The sequence below is a fragment of the Neophocaena asiaeorientalis genome, unplaced genomic scaffold, assembly GCF_003031525.2.
Source record: "Neophocaena asiaeorientalis asiaeorientalis breed wild unplaced genomic scaffold, Neophocaena_asiaeorientalis_V1.1 scaffold177, whole genome shotgun sequence".
NCBI classification, from domain to species: Eukaryota; Metazoa; Chordata; class Mammalia; order Artiodactyla; family Phocoenidae; genus Neophocaena; species Neophocaena asiaeorientalis.
Window position 1 is genome coordinate 19,326,271 of NW_020172779.1, and position 24,422 is coordinate 19,350,692.

At 48.2% G+C, this 24,422-nt stretch overlaps 1 protein-coding gene across 1 annotated transcript in view; it reads right to left on the reverse strand.

Moving 5' to 3' along the window:
• COL22A1 (collagen type XXII alpha 1 chain) overlaps nucleotides 1–24,422 on the reverse strand; it is a 233,250-nt gene that overhangs the window by 35,196 nt on the left and 173,632 nt on the right. Inside the window, exons 41-49 of the mRNA XM_024741290.1 lie at nucleotides 23,563–23,616; nucleotides 22,272–22,316; nucleotides 17,940–17,987; nucleotides 11,981–12,094; nucleotides 11,550–11,603; nucleotides 9,134–9,187; nucleotides 7,486–7,539; nucleotides 4,705–4,758; nucleotides 55–108 (exon numbers count right to left, since the gene is read on the reverse strand). Coding sequence (XP_024597058.1) covers nucleotides 55–108; nucleotides 4,705–4,758; nucleotides 7,486–7,539; nucleotides 9,134–9,187; nucleotides 11,550–11,603; nucleotides 11,981–12,094; nucleotides 17,940–17,987; nucleotides 22,272–22,316; nucleotides 23,563–23,616 — 531 coding nt within the window. The remainder of the gene's footprint in view (nucleotides 1–54; nucleotides 109–4,704; nucleotides 4,759–7,485; nucleotides 7,540–9,133; nucleotides 9,188–11,549; nucleotides 11,604–11,980; nucleotides 12,095–17,939; nucleotides 17,988–22,271; nucleotides 22,317–23,562; nucleotides 23,617–24,422) is intronic.

A 24,422-nucleotide genomic window follows, 5' to 3' on the forward strand; every position in this document is an offset into this window, starting at 1 on the left:
TTGCTTATTTTTGCAGTAGAGAAACTAGATTTTTAAAAAAAAAATGCCACTTACTGGGATTCCGGGTAATCCAGATGGGCCTTGGGGGCCAGGAGGACCTTCTTTTCCCTAAAAGATCCAAGACACGAAACCCCATTAAATTTCTGGGATTGGCTTTTCTGGAGGTAAATGATCTCACCCAGAATTGCCTTCGTGGGTTGGAAGGAGTCTTTAGTGCTTCTGCATCTGCCTCGTCCACCTGGTTCCTTTCCAGGTACTGCTTCCCTGCAGGGCAGGGAGGGGCCCTGGACAGAGCACAATCATGCAGGTGGGTGTGCAGACCGGAGCTCATTTTGGCCTTATTACATAGACTCGGGGAATTAGTGCTTGGAAGGCGTACTGGGAAGAAGTTTAGGGGTCCACAAGACCTGGGTCCAGATCCAACTCTGCACTTTGTCCCCAGACCGCCTCACAGCACAGACCGTAGCACCTGCAGGGCTTCTGCGTACAGCACTCAAGACAAGTAAAGAACTGACCAGCTGACCAGGGGCACAGGTAACAGATGGTTTTGTTACTGCCACCGTCTTATCCAGAGGTTCCCCAATTCTTTACCATCAGTGCTTGCTTTTAGTATCCCTTTCCCCCAGGAAACAGACCTTGAAAGACTGTGTTTACCAAGGTGCATTAATACTTCCTTTCTCATTTTACTCAGCAAAAATACACATCAGTGTCAACTAGAGTTTCTACGTCAGATGAGGTAATCGGTGTTATCATTTTTATTCTAATGTTCATAATTATATCATCCTGCATCTCTACCATGAGTATTTTGAAAGTCCTGATAACTTTATAATTTCCTGCTAGTGTTTCTTTTGCAATAAAACACTAACGTCTGGCTTAAACTCTAATCCACATTCCACACAAAATGAAATATTCTTAAAGGTTGTGATGTTATCCCCTTGGAAGAAAAGCAAAAGCAAAAATATTTTGATATTTATTTCAGATTCATAGAGATTTAGTATACTGTCATGTAAAGTGTTCAATGAGGGGACCAAAGCACACTTTCTTTAGTAAGTACTAGTTAAACTCAATAAAAAACTCAATAACTGACTTTCATTTCCAAATCTGAAGAAAATGAAAGATACCAGTGTCACATCATTAAGATACTGAGGGGCTTCCCTGGTGATGCAGTGGTTAAGAATCTGCCTGCCAATGCAGGGGACACGGTTCGAGCCCTGGTCCGGGAAGATCCCACATGCCGTGGAGCAACTAAGCCCGTGCGCCACAACTACTGAGCCCGTGCGCCTAGAGCCCGTGCTCCACAACAAGAGAAGCCACCACACTGAGAAGCTCACACTCCGCAACGAAGAGTAGCCCCCGCTCGCCGCAACTAGAGAAAAGCCTGCGCGCAGCAACGAAGACCCAACCCAGCCAAAAATAAATAAATTTATTAAATAAAACAGATATTGAGAATTCTTTTCATAGACCTTCGGGAACTAGTGAAGAATGAACAATGTCTTAGGTTCACTACTGGTTTGTTGAAACCTATTCTCAAAAGTATCTACACTCAAAAAAAACAAAAGTATCTACACTCTACCTATTCATGTTGGGAGGTTACTCTTAGCTCTTAAAAAATGAAATGCTATGTTTATGCATTTGCATTGATAACAATTTGGCATGACCTGCATCTCTGTAAACGTATGCTGCATAATATCTGAGACTGTCTAGACATTTTGCCACTTACACCAATGCAAAATAATAACAGTAAAACAAAACAAAAAAATTCACCCCCTCCCCATATCACGACACCTACAAACATTAACAAATAAAGTGGGTTTTTTGGTCAACTTGGGCCAAATATTCACCCTAGGTAGGTGTTTTTACATATTGATAACAGAGCTTCCTGGATCCCTTCTTGGACGCTTATTATTGCCAAGACCCTGCTATGAAAGCACCAGTGCTCTAAGACAGGAGTCAGCAAGCTCCCACCCTCTGCTTGTTGCTGCAAATAAAGTCTCATCGGAATGCAGTCTCACCGCTAGTTTACATAATGTCTGTGGCTGATCTCGCCTGACTGTGGCACAGTTGAGGATTTGCAACAGAGACCATATGGCCCGCAAGACTAAAATATCTACTACTTAGGGTCTTTCTGCTCCAATCAGGTGAGTCGAAGCCTCAGTAAGGAGCCAGTATGGTTGTTCCCAAGCCTGTTTTCACCACTTGTTGTTTGCTATGGAAATTACACAATTTAATTGTTCATTAGGTTGCCCAATGAAATTCAGGTGGAAAAAGAAAGAGAATGATCTTTTTACGCAAATTAAGATGTTGAAAATATTTGATAAAGATGAGACATTCACTGTCTAAATAGATAGCTGATAGCTGTACCACAAGATAGCTATAAAAGATTTGCAAAAAATCCTAACAAACTAGGATCCTACATTCAAATTGCTTCACAGGTGTTGTTACACACCCAAACCACTTTTTAAAAAAATAAATTTATTTATTTTTTATTTATTTATTTTTGGCTGCATTGGGTCTTCACTGCTGTGTGCAGGCTTTCTCTAGTTGCGGCGAGTGGGGGCTACTCTTCGTTGCGGTGCACGGGCTTCTCATTGCGGTGGCTTCTCTTATTGCGGAGCACGGGCTCTAGGTGCGCGGGCTTCAGTAGTTGCAGCACGTGGGCTCAGTAGTTGTGGCTCATGGGCTCTAGAGCACAGGCTCAGTAGTTGTGGTGCACGGGCTTAGTTGCTCCACGGCATGTGGGATCTTCCCAGACTAGGGCTCGAACCCGTATCCCCTGCATTGGCCGGTGGATTCTTAACAGGGAAGTCCCTCAAACCACTTTTTAAAAAGGCAACGAATAGTAAATGGGTGGATGTTCTTTCTACAATATAATGACAAGAGACTCTATTCAGGGGAACAGAAATAAAAATGACGGCCTTCATCCCATGTCAAAAAGATTGGCAAATGGTTTATATGTTTTAACTCAAAATGCAATAGAAATGTTTTAGATTTCTCTGTGTATATATATTTTTAACTATTCCCTATTTAACTTTATTTCTGTTTTTTAACTACCAATACTCATTATTTGTGCTAAGAAAACTTCAGCTGTTTTCTGGTTTGATGTTTATGTGGAAATACCAAGACCATGGGCAACTTCAAGCACAGGTATAACTTGCCAGGACAGAATCAATATCTCATTTAATGTAGTTTAATTCCTAGGATTTACATCTGGGACCCGCATCGTATTCTCCTCAGGCGAATAGTCCATTCGTTTTTATGGGAGAAATCTTTTTCTGTCTGAGAATCAATAAAAAGCTGTCTGCGGTATAATGGGTCATATGTTATTCATCCTGGGACTTCTCAGTGGGCTGCTGCAAAAGCATTAGCTAGATGATGATCGTAAAAAGAACCACGTGGCTCTTAGTTTTCAATCTCGACATCCGTCCTGCCCCTAACCTGACCATCCCACACAGTGGGGCAGGGTGGAGTGACAGAAGGAATGCTGAAATGGGAATTTTCAAACTGACTTAACTCCCGACTTGGATATCAATTTCCTGTATGACCTTGGACGAGTGACATCACTCCCCTGGGCTTTGTTTTCCTCATCTGAGGAGGAAGTGCTCCTGGCACCAGAGTCCAGAGGTACCAGGGCAGGGTTGACCTGCTTGCTAGCAATAGCCCTACCTGGAACATGACACTGAGATTTCTGTAGAGTGGGGTTTGCACCCAGCTCTGACATTTCCTCACCATGTGACCCTGAACTGGTAGTTTTCCTTCTCTTATGCCCACTTTCCTTATTTATAAAATGGAGACAATGATTCCTACTGACAGGGCAGTCAGATGAGATAGGGGATATCAAGGGACCGTAAATTCCTTTAAGTGAATATGCCTGTAGTGACTACGAGCCCAGTGCCTGCTAAACTGAGGTTCACCTTTGCCTTACGCTGTTGAAACCAAGAATGGTCCCGGCAGCTTCAAGCAATGAATATAACGCTGGTGTTTGAGACAAAAGTCTTGGATTCCAACTACCTCCACCTGTGTAGTTTTAGGACCTTGACCTGTGACTTCCGCTTTCTTAATTTCACTCTTTTTTTTTTTTTTTTTGCGGTACGCGGGCCTCTCACTGTTGTGGCCCCTCCCGTTGCGAAGCACAGGCTCTGGAAGCGCAGGCTCAGCGGCCACGGCTCACGGGCCCAGCCGCTCCGCGGCATGTGGGATCTTCCCGGACCGGGGCGCGAACCCGTGTCCCCTGCATCGGCAGGCGGACTCTCAACCACTGCGCCACCAGGGAAGCCCTCACTCTGCTTTTTGAACAACTGGATAACAGTAGCTACCTCCTGCCTGACACACCACCTGGCTCATACCACAGGCTCGGGATGGGGTGGCTCCAGGGCTTTCTCCTCCCCTGTGCCTCTTCCAAATAGAAGCCAGACCAAAAAGGAATAGGGAGATGGGGCTAAACCTTGAACCAGTTTGAATTGGTTGTAAGCTGAATTCTGGAATCACAGATTGCCAGGTCATTTCATCCAAACCTTTAATTTAGAGGCGAGGTAACCAGGGTTCTAACATAAAGCAATTCCTCCTGTGGTCGACCAGTAGTGAACAGACCTTTGAAACGTGAGCCACAGGAGTTAAGGAGGACCAGGGCAGGGCTGGCAAACACTTGGGGTTCTGGGAAGGTCCAAACACAAACTGAAGGCACACCCTCTCCAATGAGGAACTTACTGGGGATCCCTGGATTCCTGGCGGTCCCGCAGCTCCAGCAATTCCATCTGTTCCCTAAGGGTGGTAAAGCAGAAAGCCAGTTTGCTGTGTATCTGAACAGAGGTCATCAGCACCTCCTCTTTGCGCATGAGGCAATGCACAGACCTTAGATCCTGTGCCCCTTCCCAGCTGTCTGAACTGTAAGTGTTTCAGAGGTACTTCTGCCTTCCCCATCAGGCTGGGATAGCCTCTGGGGATACAAAGATGTCGGGAGGACAGCAGCTGCATTTCAGGAGAGGCCAAAGCATTCACCAGCTAATTATCCATAAGATGAGAGTAAATGGTCTCACTTCAGAATGGACATTTTCAGCTAACATCAGGGAACATTTCAGGACAGCAGACAAGAAATAAACAATTGGATTTATCTTCCAGAGAGCTAAGGAAGGCAACTGCCTGTATCGACAATCCAAGGATGAAGAGATGCACAGATGGATAAAGGGAAGGGGAGTTGTACACAGGTAAGTGGTGCAGAGTGAGCCCCAGCCAGGCTTCTGCCCTAGGGTTACTGCACGTGCTGTCCCTTCTGCCTGCAGTCTAAACCCCCATGTGTCAGAGCTTATAACCTGCCCTCGTCCACACCTTGGCTCAGGTATCAGCTTCTCAGTGAGACATTCTCTGCCTGCCTGACCCCAACTGCAAGTCCCTCCTCCTCAATGCCCCGTTTCTGCTTTTAGTTTTCTCCAGCCTTTGTGTCCATCTGACACCTTAGTGTTTATCACCTTGTTTACTGGGAACTAAAACAGTGCCTTGGGGATAGTAGACACTCAATAGTTCTTGAATAAATGAATGAATTAGGAGCTGGGCTGGCTGGGTGATAAGTGTAGAGGTTCTTTAGATGAATCGATGCTTTGCTTCTTACCGGCTTTGAGGCTTCAGTTTCCTTATCCACCGAAGGCAGCAGGTGATATTGCCCATGCCATAGGGAGGTGAGCAGTAAATGAGACAATGTTTACAATGTGCTCAGCACAGAATTGAGGGTACCAGTTAGGAGTGCACCCTCTCAGAGCCAGAGTTCCTGGGTCCCCACTGACTAGCTGTATGGGAAGTTACTTTACCTCTCTGCATCTCAGTTCCTTTGTAAAATGGAGAAAGAGGAAAAAAAAGAAAAAGACAGCACTGACTTAACTTGAGTTGTTGAGAGAACTGAGTAAGGTGATACATATAAAGAGTTAGCCAGCCAGCACCAGGTACATACTCAGAGATCTCCATAAAGGGCTCTCTATTATCAGAAGTCTGATGACAGTGGTCGTCTTCTGTGCGTGTCTGTTGGCCAACTCAAGACCAGAAGCACTGCAGGTAATAACTAAGCATGGGATAACAAATGAGCAAGGTCTCACCATACTTTATCGACACCTTTCCAGCAGTCTTGATTTAGTCCTTTTGCATACATTTACTGGATGCCTATGTCATACCAGGTGCTGGCAAAGTTTTAGGGATACAGAAATGGCCACACCACGGTCTTGGACCTCAAGGAAACCTGACATAGTTGTAGGAGGTGTGTCTTATTTTCCGTGACCAGGTGAGGACCCCGTAAATGTTCACGAAATAAAAAGATGTTGATAATATTTAGATAAACAGCCTAAGGTTCATGCTCCCCTGCATCTGGGCTGCTGCAGGGGAAAATTACACATCTAACAGAATAGTTGCGTTTCTACTCCAAATTTGGGTTATTTTACATAATTTTGCCAGAAGCGTTTGGCATCCTAGACTCTGGAATCTAGCTAAGCTAGCAGGTTGGGAACAGGGTGAGGGTTTTACTAGAAGAAGAATGCTAACAGAGCACCAGAAAATAAACTGAAAGTAAAGAGCTTTGTCTTCTTGGTATCTATATATAACATCATGAACACTTAAAAAACAACGCATGATTGACCAGGAGGGTTAGCTGCCTGCTCCTCAGTTTCTTCTGCATGACTGACCCCTAAACCTGAATGGGCAGCTGACTCAGCATCCATTCCCAAAGACAATTAACAGTCCAAGCCACGGCACAAAGTGGAGGCTCAATAAACACCTGCATGATGCTGAATAAACTCACGAATCAGCTGGAGACAGACAAGCAACCTAGACCAAAGGGAGGTCAATTTGCCAAGAAGGGCATCAGTCAATGGTAGCACCACAGCTACTGGAAGAGCAAGGAGAACATTTGTTTGGAGGGGGAGGAGGGTCAATGGGAATAAATGGGATGATATTAAAGGCTGTTGCTCTAGTTAGAATGATAACAAGTGCCTTAGAATGACAACGAATGAACTGTTGAAAATAGTAATAACACATAGTAATAACTTGCAGTTATTATTATGGTTATCAATTACAGTAAATCCAAGAAAGTCTGGGTTTGCACAGACACTCTGTGATTCCCTGAGCCTCCCACCATGGGACAGTTTCCTACGGAAGAGGGAAAGTTGCTTCTATAATACATTTCTTACTTAAGAGCCTAACCTTGCAATTATCCCAGGCTTCTCCCAACCCGAGCTGGATGAAAAACAGTAAGTGGAGCCTGTGCATCCCCGCCAATGCCCCCGTCGCGAGAGCATTCTGACTACACCGTCCCTCAACGTAGCCAAGCCCCTCTGGGCTCACCCCAGACGCCGCCGCGACCTGCACTTTCACTTCACCCCAGACACCCTTCAGGTGTCAGCCCACTCTTTAAAATAAGAGGTCTGTCCATGTGATACCACCTCCAGGGAGTATGGAAGTATGCACCAATGACAAGGCCAGAAGAGGAGGAGATTCAAAATAATTACTTACTGGTGGCCCAGGGTTCCCTGGGGGCCCCATGAAACCTGGAACTCCTGGATAACCCTAAGGAAAACACAAGGCAATTATTTTAAATGATTCCCAAAAAGTTGCACTCCGTGCAACTACCCACTTTCAGACAAGCTAGAATCCATCTTCTAACTCAGATAAAAATTCTGGATATATGTATACATATATGAACATATTTATATATATATAAATAAGTGGTTGAGGGAGTATCTAACAATATTTACAAAAACAAACCTATCCTGTAACTGGATTTGCTTCAAAATAATGTGAAGGAAGAAGGATATAGATGAAAACAAGAGTGGCCAAACAGCTGGAAGATATTCTGACCAGGTGATAAATACAATGGGGTAATTTTTACTATACGTTCTTATTTTGATGTATGTTTGAAGTATCCCATAATAAGAATTTAAAAACAAATAAATACATATACACACAATTTATACCCACAATGGAAATAGCTAGATTAACTGAATTACGGCATCTTTGACAGTATTACAGTTATTTTAAGAAAGAGATTCATGTCCCCATGTGGAGAGGAGTCCGTGTGTATTTTAGAATGAGCTAAACCGGTTATGGTGCCAAGTGTATTGCATCATTTATGTAGTACAGCAGTGTTATCAAACCAAACAAACCACCACGAAAGAAAAGATCTCCCTACCCTCCTCCTTCACCTCCTTCCACAGGAAAACACAAACTGTAACATTCGGTGCAGAGATCACTGCCGTTCACAACTCATAAGAACAATCCCCCCAAATTTTGTCTTTCAAGATACAAGTGGAATTTTCACTGAGTATGTCATTCAGACCTTTAGTATAGCTCTTATCTCACCGCCTCTGGATTCTTTGCTCACATGCCTCACCCTGTCACTGAAAGAAAAGCCCTGTGAGGTTAGGGATTTGCCCATCACTCATCCTGTATCTCAGAGCCTGGTGCGGGGCCTGGCACGGAGCTGGTTTACGATGAGTACCGACTGAGAGACGGATAGACTTCGAAGGAAAGGGGAAGGACAGGAGGGAGAGAAAACAGGAAAAGAGGGAAAAGAGTGACAGCGGCAAGGCACAAGCAGAACAGCCAGTTTAAATAGCTTAAAGGCCGTTAGAGGCTGAGGACTTGAGAGTGAAGGACGAGCTGGTAGCCCTGGACTGGAGACGAGTGGGAGACAGTGTTCCGATGCACATGGGAACAATCTCACAATGCATCTGGAGCAGTGGTCCAGCAGGGCTGGATGGGCCCTGGGCAGAGAAGGGGTGTCTGTGAAGCATTTTAGCTCACACAGTGAGAGTCACACAATAGAAGTGGTGGGTGGGCAGGAAGAAAGAAGGGGGCGTTTTGCATTTTGTAATGAATGACTACCACTTCAGTGAGCAAGAAACACTAAAAGTAACCGAGTACAAAATTTAAAAATACGTATTTTTAAAGAAAAGAAAAGGGAGGCTCCTCGGATAACTGGGGAAGGGGAGTGTGACAATGAACCGAGGTGGGAACCACGAAAACATGATTTAAAAAAAAATCCTGCCAAAGGCAAAGAAGAAACGAGAAATGACTGCAGAAATGGTGGAATGAAAGTTACCTAGGAAAAATAAGTGATGTTTCTTCGGGGTGAATGTTTCACTGTAAAAGAAGTTTTTACCTGATCACCTTTCTGTCCAATCTCACCATCTGCACCACGTTCTCCTTTATTTCCCTTAGGAGAAAAAAAAAAAAATTACTGAAAATTTTGCCAGTGCTACGTTGCAAAAGAAGAATTTTGCAATGCATTCATTCTCTCATTCTTCATCAATTTGTTTTCAAGTTTGTGCTGTAGGTCCAAACTAGCTGTGGGACCTTGAGCAGGTCATTTAAACTCTGAGAGGTAGCTTTTTTTTTTTTCTTTTTTTTGCGGTACGCGGGCCTCTCACTGCCTTGGCCTCTCCCGTTGCAGAGCACAGGCTCCGGACGCGGAGGCCCAGTGGCCATGGCTCATGGGCCCAGCCGCTCCGCAGCATGTGGGATCTTCCCGGACCGGGGCACGAACCCACGTCCCCTGCATCGGCAGGTGGACTGTCAACCACTGCACCACCAGGGAAGCCCCTTGCCTTTTAATAGTAATAATAATACCTCCAACCCCATTTTTCCAGGGCTGTGCCTAGGGTGAAGAAAGTGAGCACTCACCTGGGGGGCGAAATGTAAGGGGCCCCGGGAAACCTCAGGATCCAAGATAAAGAATATTTTACGGCCATATTTTTATAAGTCAAAATTAATGCAAAATAATCCAAGATGAACAAAATATGAACATGAAAATAAATACAGGGCTCCAAAGAGGCAAGGATTAGGGGGAGGCAAGGAAAGTGAGGGATTCATGTGTAGGTTGGGTCTCATCTCTTTTTTTTATATAAATTTAATTAATTAATTAATTTATTTTTGGCTGTGTTGGGTCTTCATTGCTGCGCGCAGGCTTTCTCTAGTTGTGGCGAGCAGGGGCTACTCTTTGTTGCGGTGTGTGGGCTTGTCATTGCGGTCGCTTCTCTTGTTGTGGAGCACGAGGTCTAGATACCCAGGCTTCAGTAGCTGTGGCACTACAGGCTCAGTAGTTGTGGCACACGGGCTTAGTGGCTCTGCAGCATGTGGGATCTTCCCGACCCAAGGCTTGAACCCGTGTCCCCTGCACTGGCAGGCGGATTCTTAACCACTGTGCCACCAGGGAAGCCCTGGGTCTTGTCCTTATTTAAAATTTTGATATCTTGTTCCTTATGTATCTACTGCACTCATTTTAAACATTTCATAATACCGCATTAGAGTTTCATTTATCTTGGTTATGGAGGATTTTGGCTTCCCCTTACGTTTTCCACCCAGGTCCTCACCCCAATCCTGGCCCAGGGGCTGACAGAGCATGAGGGCTAAGATTGACAGAGGGCTACAATGTGACAGGCACTGGTGGGGGCATCTCATGACCGGCTGCCAGGGCCAGAGCCTGTAAGGTCTCTGCTCTCACACTCCCTAGGGTACCAGGAGGAAAGGGAAGGGCAGAGAGGTAAGAAGCTAGCCCAAGGAGACTGCTGAGACTGGATTCCAACCCCAAAGGGCTTGCTCCTGTGGTCTCTCTCCTGCTGACAATTTCCTGCTGCATCTCCCATCAGATGAGCCACACCGTGTCCCAGCCAGGCCACAAGAAGAGACACAGTGACACGTGTCCCTGAATGTTGGGGCAGAGCAGTGCATAGAGTTTCCAGCAGCACAGAGGTGACAAGGGTGTCAGAGAGAGCCCCCAGGGCAGCATCGACGTCAGGGGAAGTGGAATAAGGCTGGGAAGGTCAGAGCTCACCCGCTCCCTGCCTGTACGCCACACTCACACACTCTCTTCCCCTTAGAGGTAAGTACTGTCACCACCCAGAGCCCCACCAGCCACAGCCCAGACACCTGTTCTGGCAGCCAGAGCTTCGCAGCCTGTTCTACGGCTGCGATCCCAGCTCCTTCCTCCCAGGCCAGTCTCCCTGGCTTTGTGAAACTACAAGCTATCCTGCCCGTTTTAGATGGGTGTCTTGTCATTCATGTGAGAGTTAATGCTACTCACTTGCGTTTGTATAGCTCCTTCCTAATATTTTTATTGAGCGCCAAGTTCTTTTTATGTATGATATTGTGCAACTCTTCCCTCTCTCTGAAGTTGTTTTTATTCACATCGTTAGTGGGTGGAGAAATTGAGGCCCAGAGAGGTCAAGAATTTTGCCTAAGGTCACACAGCTCCAAAGACTCAACTCAGGGGTGGGACTCGAGTTCGGAGCTGTCTGAGCCCAAAGCTCATGTCTTAGCCAGCACTACACATTCCTATCTGGTAGCTCATCTATACTTTCAGCCACTCAGGCATTTGTCTATGAGCAATCTCAGACTCACCAAGTTCAAGGGCCCGTCCCACGGTCACTGAGACAGTCAGTGCTCAGGAGAGAACCTGAACGTGGATTTTCTGATTGTAAAATCATTGTTCCTTTCCACTGGACGCCACTCTTCCTCAAACGTCGGTTCACCAGTGAGATGAGAATAAACTCACATGATTTTTATGAAAGCTCACTGACCTGTGGTCCATCTGTTCCTGGGGGCCCTGGGAGGCCTCTGGGCCCAGCATCTCCCTGCAGCAGGAATAACGGGGAAAAAAACAAAACAAAACAGCAAGAATGAGTGCCTGGAGCCCATGCCCAGAGTCATCGGCAAGCCATCCTCTTACACATGCACTTACTGACTTCCCACCGGCTTCCCTGTCTGCCCCACCCTACCGCGTGTCTGAGCAAAGGGTATAGGTGGGCGGCTGTGCATTCATGGCCGTCACCCACCACCAATGTGGCAGCTGGTATGAGAGCCAGTCCCCAAGGGCCCCCACGGCCCCACTTCCCGCTTCTGTGCCCTTGCGTAGAATCCCCCCTTGTGTCCCCGAGACCCAGTGCTGAGGTCTCCCAGGTGATGTATTCCATTACAGTGACAAAAACTAAGTTTCCTCTTTTCTCCTTACCTTTTTCCCTCCTGTGCCTTCTCTCCCTGGCTTTCCTGGGAGACCTTTGTCCCCTTTAAAACCTGGCAGACCAGGGAGGCCTGGGGGACCTGGGGGACAGTCATTGCACACATCCTGAGAAAAAGAGCAAAAACAGTACAGTTACTTATAAAACAAAAGGTGGCCCATGGCTCCTACCTTTCCAGACAGGAAGAAGCCAGCAAATGATGAAAAGGAAACAGGTGGATTGAGTCACTACCCACACAGCTTGTGTCAAACTTTGCATTTTTCTCTCTTGGTCTTAAATTAGATTTCAGCACTGACACATCTGATATATCTGGATTATTACCGCATTTCTCCCTACTTCTGGCCAGACTGCTGAAATGTAGCCCAAGATGAAGATGTCGAAAGCGAAGATGTACCAATGTCTGTGAGCGTCTGAAAACATTCACAGTACAGATTTAATGCAAACATTTAGTGCTGTTAAAGATAACATGCTCTGTCCCTAAGACTAGAGACAAGACACAGCTGGGAACTGCATTCTCTGTCTGGTGGGTTTGCCCAAAATGTTTCTGAACAAAGCAGCAAAAAAAGGGAAGCAACAGGCACCCCGCCTTGGGACTCTCTTGCTGTGACACACACCAAATCTCACCATGCCTGGCATTATCCTTTGTTCAAAGTAGGCATTTAATAACTGTTCCCCAGAATGGAACTTTGCTCCACTCCTCTGAGGCAGGTTCCTGGGCTGAATGTAAAGTTCTCAGCCCAAAGAACAGGTTCTCTAGCTTGTCTGCGTCCTCCCCAGATCTTGCATTTTGGAGCACAGTAAACACCAAATACAGTTCACAGGCTTGACCACACTCTCATCCATTTCACACCCCAGGGTCTTGGATCGCTCCTTCCACGCCCTTCTCTCTAATCCTCACTCTCTTCCTCCCCTATTTTCTCCCTGCTGTAAGGGTTGAATGAGATAAAACACAGAGGTCTCTCAGAATAGCGGCAGATCATTCCCAGTGCTTTTGGCTATTATGAATTCATGTATCTACCCAGCAGCTCCCTCACTGTTAGGCACTGTGCTTTTCTGCTTCGAGACCACAACGAGCACACGTCTTGAAGGGCGGAAGGGCTCATGGTTCCATGTACCAACTGACACAAACAAACGCATTAACTAGGGCTTCTGGGATGCTGTGCTGGAGAGATCGGCGAAGACCTGTTCATATTCAATGAGGTGATATTTCAGGTGACTTGGCATTCAAATCAGTCTCTAGGGCTTCCCTGGTGGCGCAGTGGTTGAGAGTCCGCCTGCCAATGCAGGGGACACGGGTTCGTGCCCCGGTCCGGGAAGATCCCACATGCCGCGGAGCGGCTGGGCCCGTGAGCCATGGCCGCTGAGCCTGCACGTACGGAGCCTGTGCTCCGCAACGGGAGAGGCCACAACAGTGAGAGGCCCGCGTACCACAAGAAAAACAAAAAACGAAAAACAAAAAAACAAATCCGTCTCTAATTCAGGATGGAAGGGCTTTCGTCATCAAAAAAGCAACTCTGAACCGTCCACCTTCCTTTTAGGTACTTACTCCTACTCAATATTCGAAGCTTCTTTGGAAGTGTCCTACTCCAGGAAGCCTTCCTGATGGCTTCACACTGGGGATGTGTTCCTGCTCCCACAGACCCAGGAATTCCTGCTATGGAAGCACCTGTCCCACTATTGAGGAGATCTGTTCATAGCTCCAAGCCCTCCCCACCAAGCAAAAAAGTGTTAGCTCTCCGAGAACAGAGATAGAGTTGCTTTATCTTTGCATGTCCACTTCGTAGCAAATAACCTTCCGCAGAGCGTGAGTTCCATAAATGAGGGAACCAGCCGACCCGACCAACCACCAACCAACTGGCCACTGACCTTCTGGCACCCAGTGTCATCTTCCCTTAGTGGTGATTTCAGATGCTGGTTGAATGTTTTTGGAGGATGAGGAATACCAAAATGTCGGGCTACATGAAGAAATGGCAGATGAGAGAAGATGAAGGATACTGTTTCCAGTTGCTGTGTTTTGTTTGGAAGAGTGGCAGACTTGGGAGGAACTCATCTATCTCGTCGATTCCTAGACCTTCGCTATAGTTCGTTAAAATGAGACACAGCCGTCAAACGTGGCCACAGTGCGCACAGGATGAGATCTGTTGGACGTGGTGGGTGCAAGAGCGATTCGGAACCGTTCTTCGCAGCGGGATCCACAGCATAAGAAATTGTATCTGAGCGATACAAAATGTCACTACTTTCCAATTTCTTTTCCATTTGCGGCATGGGTAGCTCAGCCTGGGTGTGTCTTAGTCAATGTGTAGGGTTGTTCCCTGATGACCAGAGCAGCCCCCAGCAGCCCCCAGACTTGCCAGTGGGGGGGCTGGATCAGGTCCTGGAATCCAGTGAGCACAGGGCGAGACCAGCCCCCCACCTGCTGTCCTACCAATGCTCACTTTGGCTCCTGTGCACCTGGGGCCCCTGGTCCCTCCTGACCTGGGCTGCCGGAAATGCCTCGACACTAGTGCTGGGGCCCAGGGTGGGCTGCTCCGAAGTGTCTCAATAGCATTTAACTTTGAACTAAAGATACGTAAGAAATGGCCAGGGCAAGAGGGATGCTGGCCCTTCTGTCTGTCTCCCTGAAAGCAAGAAATAAACCTCTAATGTGAAAAGTACCCTCCCTGCATCTGGAGGTAGAACAACTACTTCATCCCCAGAAACGGGGATTTCAAGGCGGAGAAGCCTGTATAAACAAACCTTTTTAAATTTACTTCCCTAAGTCCAAGCTCCGTTTAGATTCTTCACTAATTAAGGACCCAAAGCCTAAGTTTCTTTGCCCTGTCAATTCCTCACAAATGTATTGCTTCTTTATCCAAAAAGTATAAAAGCTGCCTGTTTTGGCCACATCTCAGGTCCCGTTTCTACGAGACCTCCACGCGCACAAATTAAAATGTATTTATTTTTCTTCTGTTAATGTCGTGTGTCAATTTTATTATTAGTCTGGCCACAGGAACTCGAGAGGGATTATAGGGGGACATTTCTCCCTCCCTGTCACTAGCCAGGGTTCTGCTTCCGGCTAGACGGGCTTTGCCCAGACCACACCAAAGCCTCTGCCCACTTGGGATCACGGCTTCACCTCTCCGAGCCTCAGTCCCTTATCTGTGAGATGAGAACCTCAGAGTCTGGGGAGAAATACATGAGATAATGGATGAAAAACGCCTGATGCCATGCCTGGCACACAGTGACAGCACAGGAATTTCAGCTGCTACATGTGTCACTGTGGTTTCAGTTGTTATTTTCCTCCCTAAATCTGTTGCTTTGTCCCACTGGCAGATCAGATGCCCCTGATCATCAATACTGACTCCCAACTTTTCCACGTAACTGAGTCATCTCAGGCAAGTCACTTAGTCCCTTTGAGTCTATTTCCGTATCTGTTAATAAGGATTGTTCTCCTACCTTAGGAGAGGGATGTGAAACTGAAATAACACATGTGAAGCATCTAGCACGTTGCAGGGTTCCAATCTGTAAATACAGACTCCCTCTCGCCTCCATCCCCTTCGTTTTTCCTGAGACACTTTCAGCAAACCCGGCTGGCTGTGTCACTGTATTTGGTGTGGGACGGCATTCAAGAAAGTGCTCAATCAGGTGTGTACGACTGGAGGAGTGCTGCAGTCTCTGCCCAGCATAGGACTCACCTCCAGATCATCTCATGCAAGTTCTTGCTGGATTCCTGAATCCTCACTGCAGATTCCTGCCAAAGGGCTGTGGGGCCTACATTTCGAACCTCTGGGTGACAGGCAAGAAACTCACTACCTGCCTGCCCTTCGTCAGGTAGCTGTCAGGAAGCTCGGATGCATGCAGAGATGAAGTCGGAGAGCAGAGGGGCTAGAGCACAGGACGTGGAGGTGGTCACACTGGGTTTGAGTCTTTGCTCTGCCACCATCCAGCTCTGTTGCCTTGAACAAGTGACTGACGCTCTGTGCCAACCTCCTGCTCTGTAAAATGCAGCACGTAATAGTACCCACCCACTGGGTTGTTGCTGAGGATAGGATGAAGTAATATTTATCCCAGGGAATCATCTAATGGAGAGGCCCTGAGGATGACCTCCCCGGGCACAGATCCAACGATGGAAGTTCATTAAACAGGAACTCTTAGGAGACGAACTTTCTAACCAGGCAGTTTTCCAACTATGAGAATGAGGCAAATTTTCTGTAATAAAAGATACCTTCTTAGCAAGAGAGGGTCCTGCCGCCAGCCCACCTGGACCAGATCATCAAGACAGCAGCAGGTGATTATAAAACGGAGCTGGATAGCTGACTTCACAGACCTGGGCAAACCCACAGAGCCCAGGCTCCTGTCCACAGGGTTTCCAGGCAAAGAACAGCTCTGTAGGGCCAGGGAGTCTCAGGTGCTTCCCTGAATGTAGGTGCTCACATTCTCTCTGCGGTTCCTGGGTGCTCTGAGGAACACAGCTGCATCCTTTAGCAGGTAAGAAGTACCGATTTGACTAAACACCTATCTTAATGCTGTAGCCGTAAAGCATTAACCCATGCAGAATTCACCCCTATTATCATTGCCATCAGGACCGGGACACCTTGAGGTTGAAATCCTTGGTGAGGCTGTGGGGTGGGGAAGACAGGGGCCGATGCAAACCCAGGGCCTTCCAGCAGGACACAGTTAGGAAAAAATGATCGAGAACAGAAATGCCTGTAATAAACAAGGCTGGAATCAATAGATAATGAATTCTTGCCACGTCCTTGTTATAAAAAACAAAATTCCCTCTTGTTAATGAAAATCAGGAAAGATTGCTCTATTACTACTCATTTTCCAATGAAATGTATAATTTTCCATCAAGGCATCTCAATGTATAAAGAGATGAAAAGGCCCAAGCTTCTGAGAAGGATTTCTTTTCCCTTTTGTTCTCCTCCCTCGCTCTCATGCAAGAACCAGGTATTTTCCGACACCTCCCAAGTGGTTTTTAGAATACAGGAAGTGAGGGAGAGGGTGGTCACACAAAATCCGAGGCCAAGCTTCACCCGAAGCCAAGACAAAAGCTTGGAACAGAGGTAGCAAAGGGTCCTCCACACGCACGGCCGCAGGACTGCTCTTCCTGAAACACAAATCTTATCCTGCCTCTGTCTCGCTCACAGCCGTCCCCAGTTCTTCTCTTTAAGCGCCGAGGTCCCTGGCCGGGCTCCTGGGCGTCCAGCTTTCCGTGCGCTATCTCAGCAGAGCTGTGCTGAACTCGCGTCTTCTGCCGCTCGTGGAGAAGGCGCACGCAGTTCGGACCACGAGCGCAGCACGCGCTCTGATCTGGACTCAGCCTGGCTAAGGGCCCGGCAGCCGGCTCCACCGCCCTGCACCTGCACTCTGGACCTCGCCCCAGAGGAAACCCCACCCGGCCTGTCTGACTCTGCCCATGCGTCCTCTCAGAACTCCAGGATGCACTCCTGTGTGGGGTCAAAGGTCAGCCTCTGGAATCAGTGAGGAGTGGGCTCTAGTCCCATAAAGTCTCTGACCCTCACAGTGACTCAGGTTTCTAACAAGCAAAACAAGAGCATAAGTAGTACCAACATCAGAGAGTGATCATGGATATAAAACAAGAGACACGTGGGAAGCATTTCGCATAGCACTGCCTGGAAGGATTTCCCGTGATGATGGATCTTATTGTCCAATAAGATAGCCACTGGCCACAGGTGGTGAGTAAGTACTTGGAATGTGGCTAGTGTGACCAAGGACCGGAACTGCTAATTGCATTTAATTTTAATTAACTTACATGTGGCCAGTGGCTGCCATACTGGACAGCGGATTTTAGCACACTGCTGGCACACAGTGAGCTCTCAACCAATGTTGCTATCGTTGTTAATATTATAACATAGTTGTTCAGACAAAAAGGAAAAGCACATATTATTGAGATCTCTAATCCCCCATCACCATTTTCAAAATGCATGCACATTTATTTTATGCTTTTACCTTAACCAAGAGATTTATGTCCCCTGGAGACAGTAGTGGAGAGAGGCCCTGTCAAAACAAAAATCAGTAAATACAGACATACACACATGCATGCACACTGCACACTCCATGCTTCTTTAGACAGGATGCAGCCTTCAAAATGGAAGCTGTAACACATGACGAAGCTGGGCCGGGCACGGGATGACAGGCGCCCTGCCTACGTCCCACGCTTGGGAGCCGTAGAAAGACGTGGCAGCCCAAGTGCACGGGCTGCCAGTCCTGAGTCTGACATCAGCCTTTCTGGTCCCCGGGCTCCTTCTTGTGGCCCTTTCTCTTCTCCTGGTGGCCTCTCCTCCCCACTTCCATCAAAACCAATAGGGCCTATGGGTACTGTGGAAGACAAAGAGGCAGACGGTCCTTTATTCTCCAGATGGGTAGCAGATGTCGCTATCAGTCATTCACAGTCTAGCATGATTTTAAAGCAACTTCTTCAGCTTTCGTAGGTGAAATAGCCTTTTAAGCCTCATTCATCATTATGAGTTGGAAGTCTCTAACTTCAGGAAGATTTCAGAAATCAGGAGTAATTACAAAGCCTCTGAAGGCGTGTAGGAGTCCGTGGGTCACTGACTTCACATTCAAACCCATGGTGAGTTGGAACATGGCATGCGATGATTGCGGTCAGCACGGAGCCCAAGTGGAGCAGAGGCTGGGTTCACACTGGGGTTCAAGGGACGTGAAGCTGGGGAGGAAATGGAAACTCAAAGGCAGACACTAAAGTGAGGAAGGGATTCTCAGGAAAGAACTGGGAGACTGGTGTGCTACTTTGCAAACTTCTAAATTTTGCAGTGGAAATGGAGTACCAGAGAATCCACTCTCCAGAGGGAAGGTGGTAGGGTTTCCTCTAGATTTTCCAGATTTTCCTCTGTGGCCACAATCGGACTTGTGGGGGCTGATTCCTTCTGATTAAGTTTGACATTGGGTTTATGAATTACGACTCCAGTCTAGCCTCTTAACGAGACAATTTCCCTGGCTACGCCCCTCTCCCTGGCCCCATGGGGTTTCTGCCACATCCTGTGGCTACAGAAAGCCATGCGACAGTAGCATCGCATACGTTTGCATAGGATCATCTTGGCAGTGGCTAGGCGTATGCCTGTGTTTTCTGAGTTGAAATGCTCAAGTATTCTATCAACGCTCTGGTCTATTTCAAGAGGACACCCGAGAGAGATTGGGGTAGGACTGACTCAGCTTTGGAGGTTCTGAAGGCACTACTAGCCCGCAGGGAGAGCTCACGTGGGTTGCATCTGCTGAACAAAGCCAAGAACGTCCTTAGTTACCTGAGACCGACCCTCAGGAGGAAGGGCAACTTGTGCCACATTAATTAAAGCTTTAAAAGGGGGAGAGGGGTTTTCTTTTGACGCCTTATTATTTTCCCCTGGGACGTTAATAACCTAAGATTCCTATTGTTCAAATCGGCACACTTTCACACTGCCGGCCTTGTATTCTTTGGAATATTTTTCTGCTGTCATTTGAGCCCCTTGTAGAGTTAGAATGAGCTCTATTAGACAGCACGGCTGGGCATCAGTTAGAAAAGGAGAACAAGGAGTGAGTTTTCTGTCTAGGTGCAGCGTGGCCTTGGGGATAACTCAGTTAATGTCCTGTTGTGGTCCGTTTCTGTGGGTCTCACAAGATAGGTCTGAATACACAGGAGCAAGGCCGTTGTGTGGTGGTGGCCTCCTGAAGGTGGACACAGGACGCATCAGAGATTGCCATGTTTGCTCTGGAGGAATTGGTTGTTGATGGGATAAGAGAACAGGAGTGGGAAGTGCCGGGGTATAGGAGACATAGTCTGTGCCCTGCTTAGACCCTCCTTCCCTCCTGGTGTGCTCAACCACCAGCTGCCGGGACGCTGGCTGGAAGGTCACACAGAGACGTTACACAGTCAATAATGAGCTGACATGGAGGTGAGAGCGGCCGGCCTCTCCACTCGAGATGGGCCAGCTCCACGGGGCTGCTTGCTCCCCGTAGGCTCAGAATGAGCCTAGATTCCAGCTGAGCCCACAACCCCACCACGCCCTGCTTCCTTCAATCCTGGCAGGTTTCACCTCAATCAGTTGGCACAAGCAGAGGCTCTGCTTCCAGAGAACCCAAGCCTAGACAGAGGGATTCCCAGGACAGTGCAGCCCTGGAGAAACACTGTAGGCCCCACTCTCCACCCCCTGAGGGATGATGACTGTAGGAAGGGCTTAGCTCAGCAGGCCTGGGTTGTCCAAAACCTGCACATTCCAAAGGTCCAGCCCTGGCTGGCTCCTGGGAGATAACGTCTAAGTCCTTGGAATGCCCTACCTGATAAGAGTGCCTTTGTTTACCTAGGGTCTTGGGCCAAGCAGATAACTTATGCTAACACCGTGATCTATGGCGGGGTCCCTGGACCACGTGGGAGGGCTGGAGATGGTGGAATAACCCAGCCCTGCCAGGGAGGTACCACACCTAGGAGACCTGGACACCAAGGTCTGCCCGAGCGTCCCTCAGTGGCAACACCTGCTGCATTTCAGAGCACGTGGTCATCCACGTGCCCTCTGATTACACACAACTGCTGGGAAAACTGAGTGCTGGGAGGGGACACCTGGAACCCTGAGCCTCGTCTCTCAGGGCCTCTGCACTGTGCGTCTCCTCCCTGTGCTGCTCTTAATCTGTAATAAACCATCAACCATCGTGAGCTTAACAGCTTTCCTGAGTTCTGGGAGTCCTTCTGGTGAATCACTGAACCAGAGGGGAGTATCGGGGACACCTGAAAACATGATTCATCTGATTAGTGAGATCACAGAGACCGACAGCTACCCAGTGGTACTTGGGACCACCTGGGGAGAGCGTGTTCAGTGAATTTAAAGGTAGTCAAAGAGAGACCCATCCTCTCTCTGTCTCTCTCTCTGCTCTGCCGGTGACCAGCCGTGGACATCACAGTTAGTCCACCTTGTCAGCTGGACTCTGCTGATGTCATTTTCTCTGCAGAGGTGTCAAGGTCTGGATTTGGGAGGGGTCATCTGAGCCCCCTTCAGCCTTTGGCCTGAACCTTACTCTTTCACCCACTTCACCTGGGACTTGCACTTGGGTACTGGGGCGGCTGCTACAGATCTGACTCCCTCTATCCTCCAGCAAGACTTTTCACTCATCCCACTGGCAGGGCTTCGGTGAAAAGTTCCTGGACGCTTCTAGGCAGACCAGGTGCCCCTCCAGATCTCTGCTGTGCCCAGCAGCCCGGGTAAGTCAGGAACAGATGTTCAAGCCCTCAGGGGCCTCCAGGCCTTGGGTCCTTGCCTGAAACTTGTAGCAGGTCAGGCTCACCGAGGAGAAAGATGGCCTCTCCGACCCATCCTGAGGGGAAGCTCCTGCCCCGGGGAGCTTACTGGAGTCTGACACCAGCCCTGAGGCCTGAGATTCCCCAGTTGCAGCCGCCACTGGTTCCTCCATCTTGGGTAGCGTCTTCTGATGGACTAATTTCTCCTGTGTCTTCATAGCTGTCGCCGCACTCACCCAGACCTGCTCATCCACACTGTTCCTTCCCTGGAGGGCCCACTCGTGGCCTGGTGAACTGGCTAAGCCTTTGGGGCTTCTCTGGCATTGGTGACTTAATTGGGAGGCGGTTCCCCAGAAGGTGAATATACTGTGCACGAAGGATGCCTGCAGGCACCTTGGGCTAAAGTGCGGATGCATACATAGCCCAGGACCAGACACTCAGGACTGTCCATTTCCGCTCAACCTGCTCTCGCTGTGAGAGAGGAAAGAAAGTTTCTTCTACTCTAAAAAGGGGGAAGCCAGGAGGTACTGACATTACTGAACAAAAGGGCAGGACACGGGCCAGTGTGGAACTTGCCGTGAATGCGGCTCTTGTCCATTTGCTCTCCCCCAAATCACCATTCATCCTTCTCTGTCCTGCTCCAGGCCCGGGAGGCTGCACCCTGGGGATGTGTCGGGGGACTCACCTGCCTGCTGGCTCTCGGGTGAGCTGGACCAATAAGAGGCACGTTAGGAAACTGGAGTGGGGGGCGGAGGCACTGCTCCCTCCTTGCCTCTGGCCAGGCTTCCTGGCAGTGGCTTTGAACCCACAATGACAGTCCCCTTCTTCCCCACCAGCCTCGCTTTCTCTTGGCTCTGGAGAGAAGCACAAGATGGTACTGGCTTCCCCCTGTGCTTTATCTCTGGGTGGCACAGCATCTCTGCTTAGTTCCCTCTGCCCACAGCTCTGTCAAAAGCCCCTTCTTAAAGTCTCTTGCACTATACGAGCTGCATTTTATTCTGCCCGAACCCCTGACTGATGATCAAGACTCGTCCAGAACAGGTAGATGACATACATACCGGTTTGCCAGGAGGCCCTCTTTCTCCTGGATTTCCAGGTACACCCTAAGAGAAGAGAGAAAGGACATTAGTTCTGCTAAGCACATAATCCTGACCCACCCTGCACACCCTCTCCCCCAACCTCTATAATCTGCCGGGTGTAACTCAGTAGAAAAAATCACCCAACCGTGAAGACTGGCACCAATAAAAATTCAAGGTTTCCAATCTCCGCTGAATACCCAAAGCTTCTCAGGAAATACTCAACTGTGCTGAATGTTCAAAACAGTAAACTACCCCTCCTAGAACTCCTTTCCAAAACGTGGAACCGAAAACCACTCGTGCATGCAAAGTGTGTACCTGTGTGTGCACGTTTGTGTACACACACACACACACACACACACCCCTATCTTAAATTTCTGCCATCATTTTCCAAACACAGGAAGAAGGACCAGCTTTGAAAAAGAAGGCTCTTCTACGGAACTGACTCTAAGGGTGTAATACTGAGAGTGGAGCAGATACAATAAATTCAAGTATTTGGAGACAGGAATGAGAGGGTAACTTTCTTCTCTGAAACAGAACCCAAGGAAGGAAAGGGGAGGGTGATTTATTGTTTTTGCTTATAGGAACCAAAACTATAGACATGGAAAGATGCGAGTCTAAGCAACAAGTCTAGCACTGCTGGTTAATGGTGCCAGACCTCTGCTCCAAGAACTCATGGTTGTCTTTTATCCATTTGGTCAGTAAGTCTGTATCGAGTAACATCTACGTGCCTGTCACCTGTTAGGCATCAAGGACCTAGAGATGCATAAGACCCATGGTTCCTACCTTCTTGGAGCTCAGATCTATCTGAACGAAAGTCAGATCACAGAGATAAGAGACGATTGTCACTGTCACAAAGTGGGAAGAGATACAGCCTCAAAGAGTATTAGGAAGTCTGTAGAATTCCCTTGAAGGGAGAAAGCCATTACAGGGATCAGTTAGGAACAGGTCCATGGAGAAGATGATACCTGATCTGAGCAGAACTGACCAGCTAGGTACAAAAGAAAATTGACAAAACAATAGGAGACATTGCACGGGATAACCGGAGCTTACAAGTTTCTGAAAGCATCACACAAAAGCCAAAGAAGTGAAACTAGACAATGCAAGCTTACAGGGCACAGGGAATAGAGGAGCAAAACGTAAAAAATGTTCATGGGGGAGGGGTGACTAGTGAAGATGACCAGCTCCCATGGGGGCATCCTGGTCAAGGGAGGCCGGGAGAGGCTGGAGAAGGGTTCGGGAGACAGAGCCTGCACCCTTTGCCTTTACTTACGTCTTGGCCAGCTGGTCCCTGGGGACCGGGAAATCCAGGTGGGCCTCGAGATCCCTGAAGAAAAAGAAAAGACATCCCCCCCACCGTTTAAGCAAAATAAGGCCCCCCTTTCCTCGGGGCGGTTCTCCTTGTATAAAAGGCCTGGTGCTCTGAGGACTCTCGATGGAACATGGGTGCCTGAGAGCTGCCTTCTCAGAGCTTACGCATTTCACCGCGCTCGTGGAGGTGGATGCATTAAATACACACAGAAAGGATGCTCGGAAAGTCTTCCCCGTGAGCCTGACTGCCCAGGCCCCCTTCGCAGGCCCCTTTCTTGAGTGGACAGGGCAGCTCCTGCAGTGAGACGGGCCTGAGCTCACCCTGGGTGCCGTGCGGATAACCAGCCCCGGTGCTGGCCGGCTGGGTAGATTGCCCTATGAGAGGCCCAGCTCAGAGCCCAGCACTCAGGTGACCATCACTATTTGTTATTGGAAAGTCATTCCCACTCTGCTGAAAATTTCTAGACACTGTCAGGAATCAGCACAAATCATCTCTCATGATGGATCTCACTTCCTGTAGGAATTTTCCTGTGTCTTCCACCCACCTTACAGATTAAGAGAGAGCCCTCACTTGCTCAGGGCTATGTGGCCGGGGGTGTGAAGCCAGGATTCAAAATTAGTTCCTCCGGCAATGTGATTAAATTTGTTTAACCATGGCTGTCCTTCTGGGAAGCAGAGATAGCAGAAAGCAAAGGCAGCGTCAGTCTGGCCAACGATCACCATCACCGTGCTCACTGCACTGGGCAACGCCCCACTCCCTCCTACTCCAGCATTCCATAGGTCAGTGCTTACACCTTGGAGAGTTCGCGCTGTTTGACATTA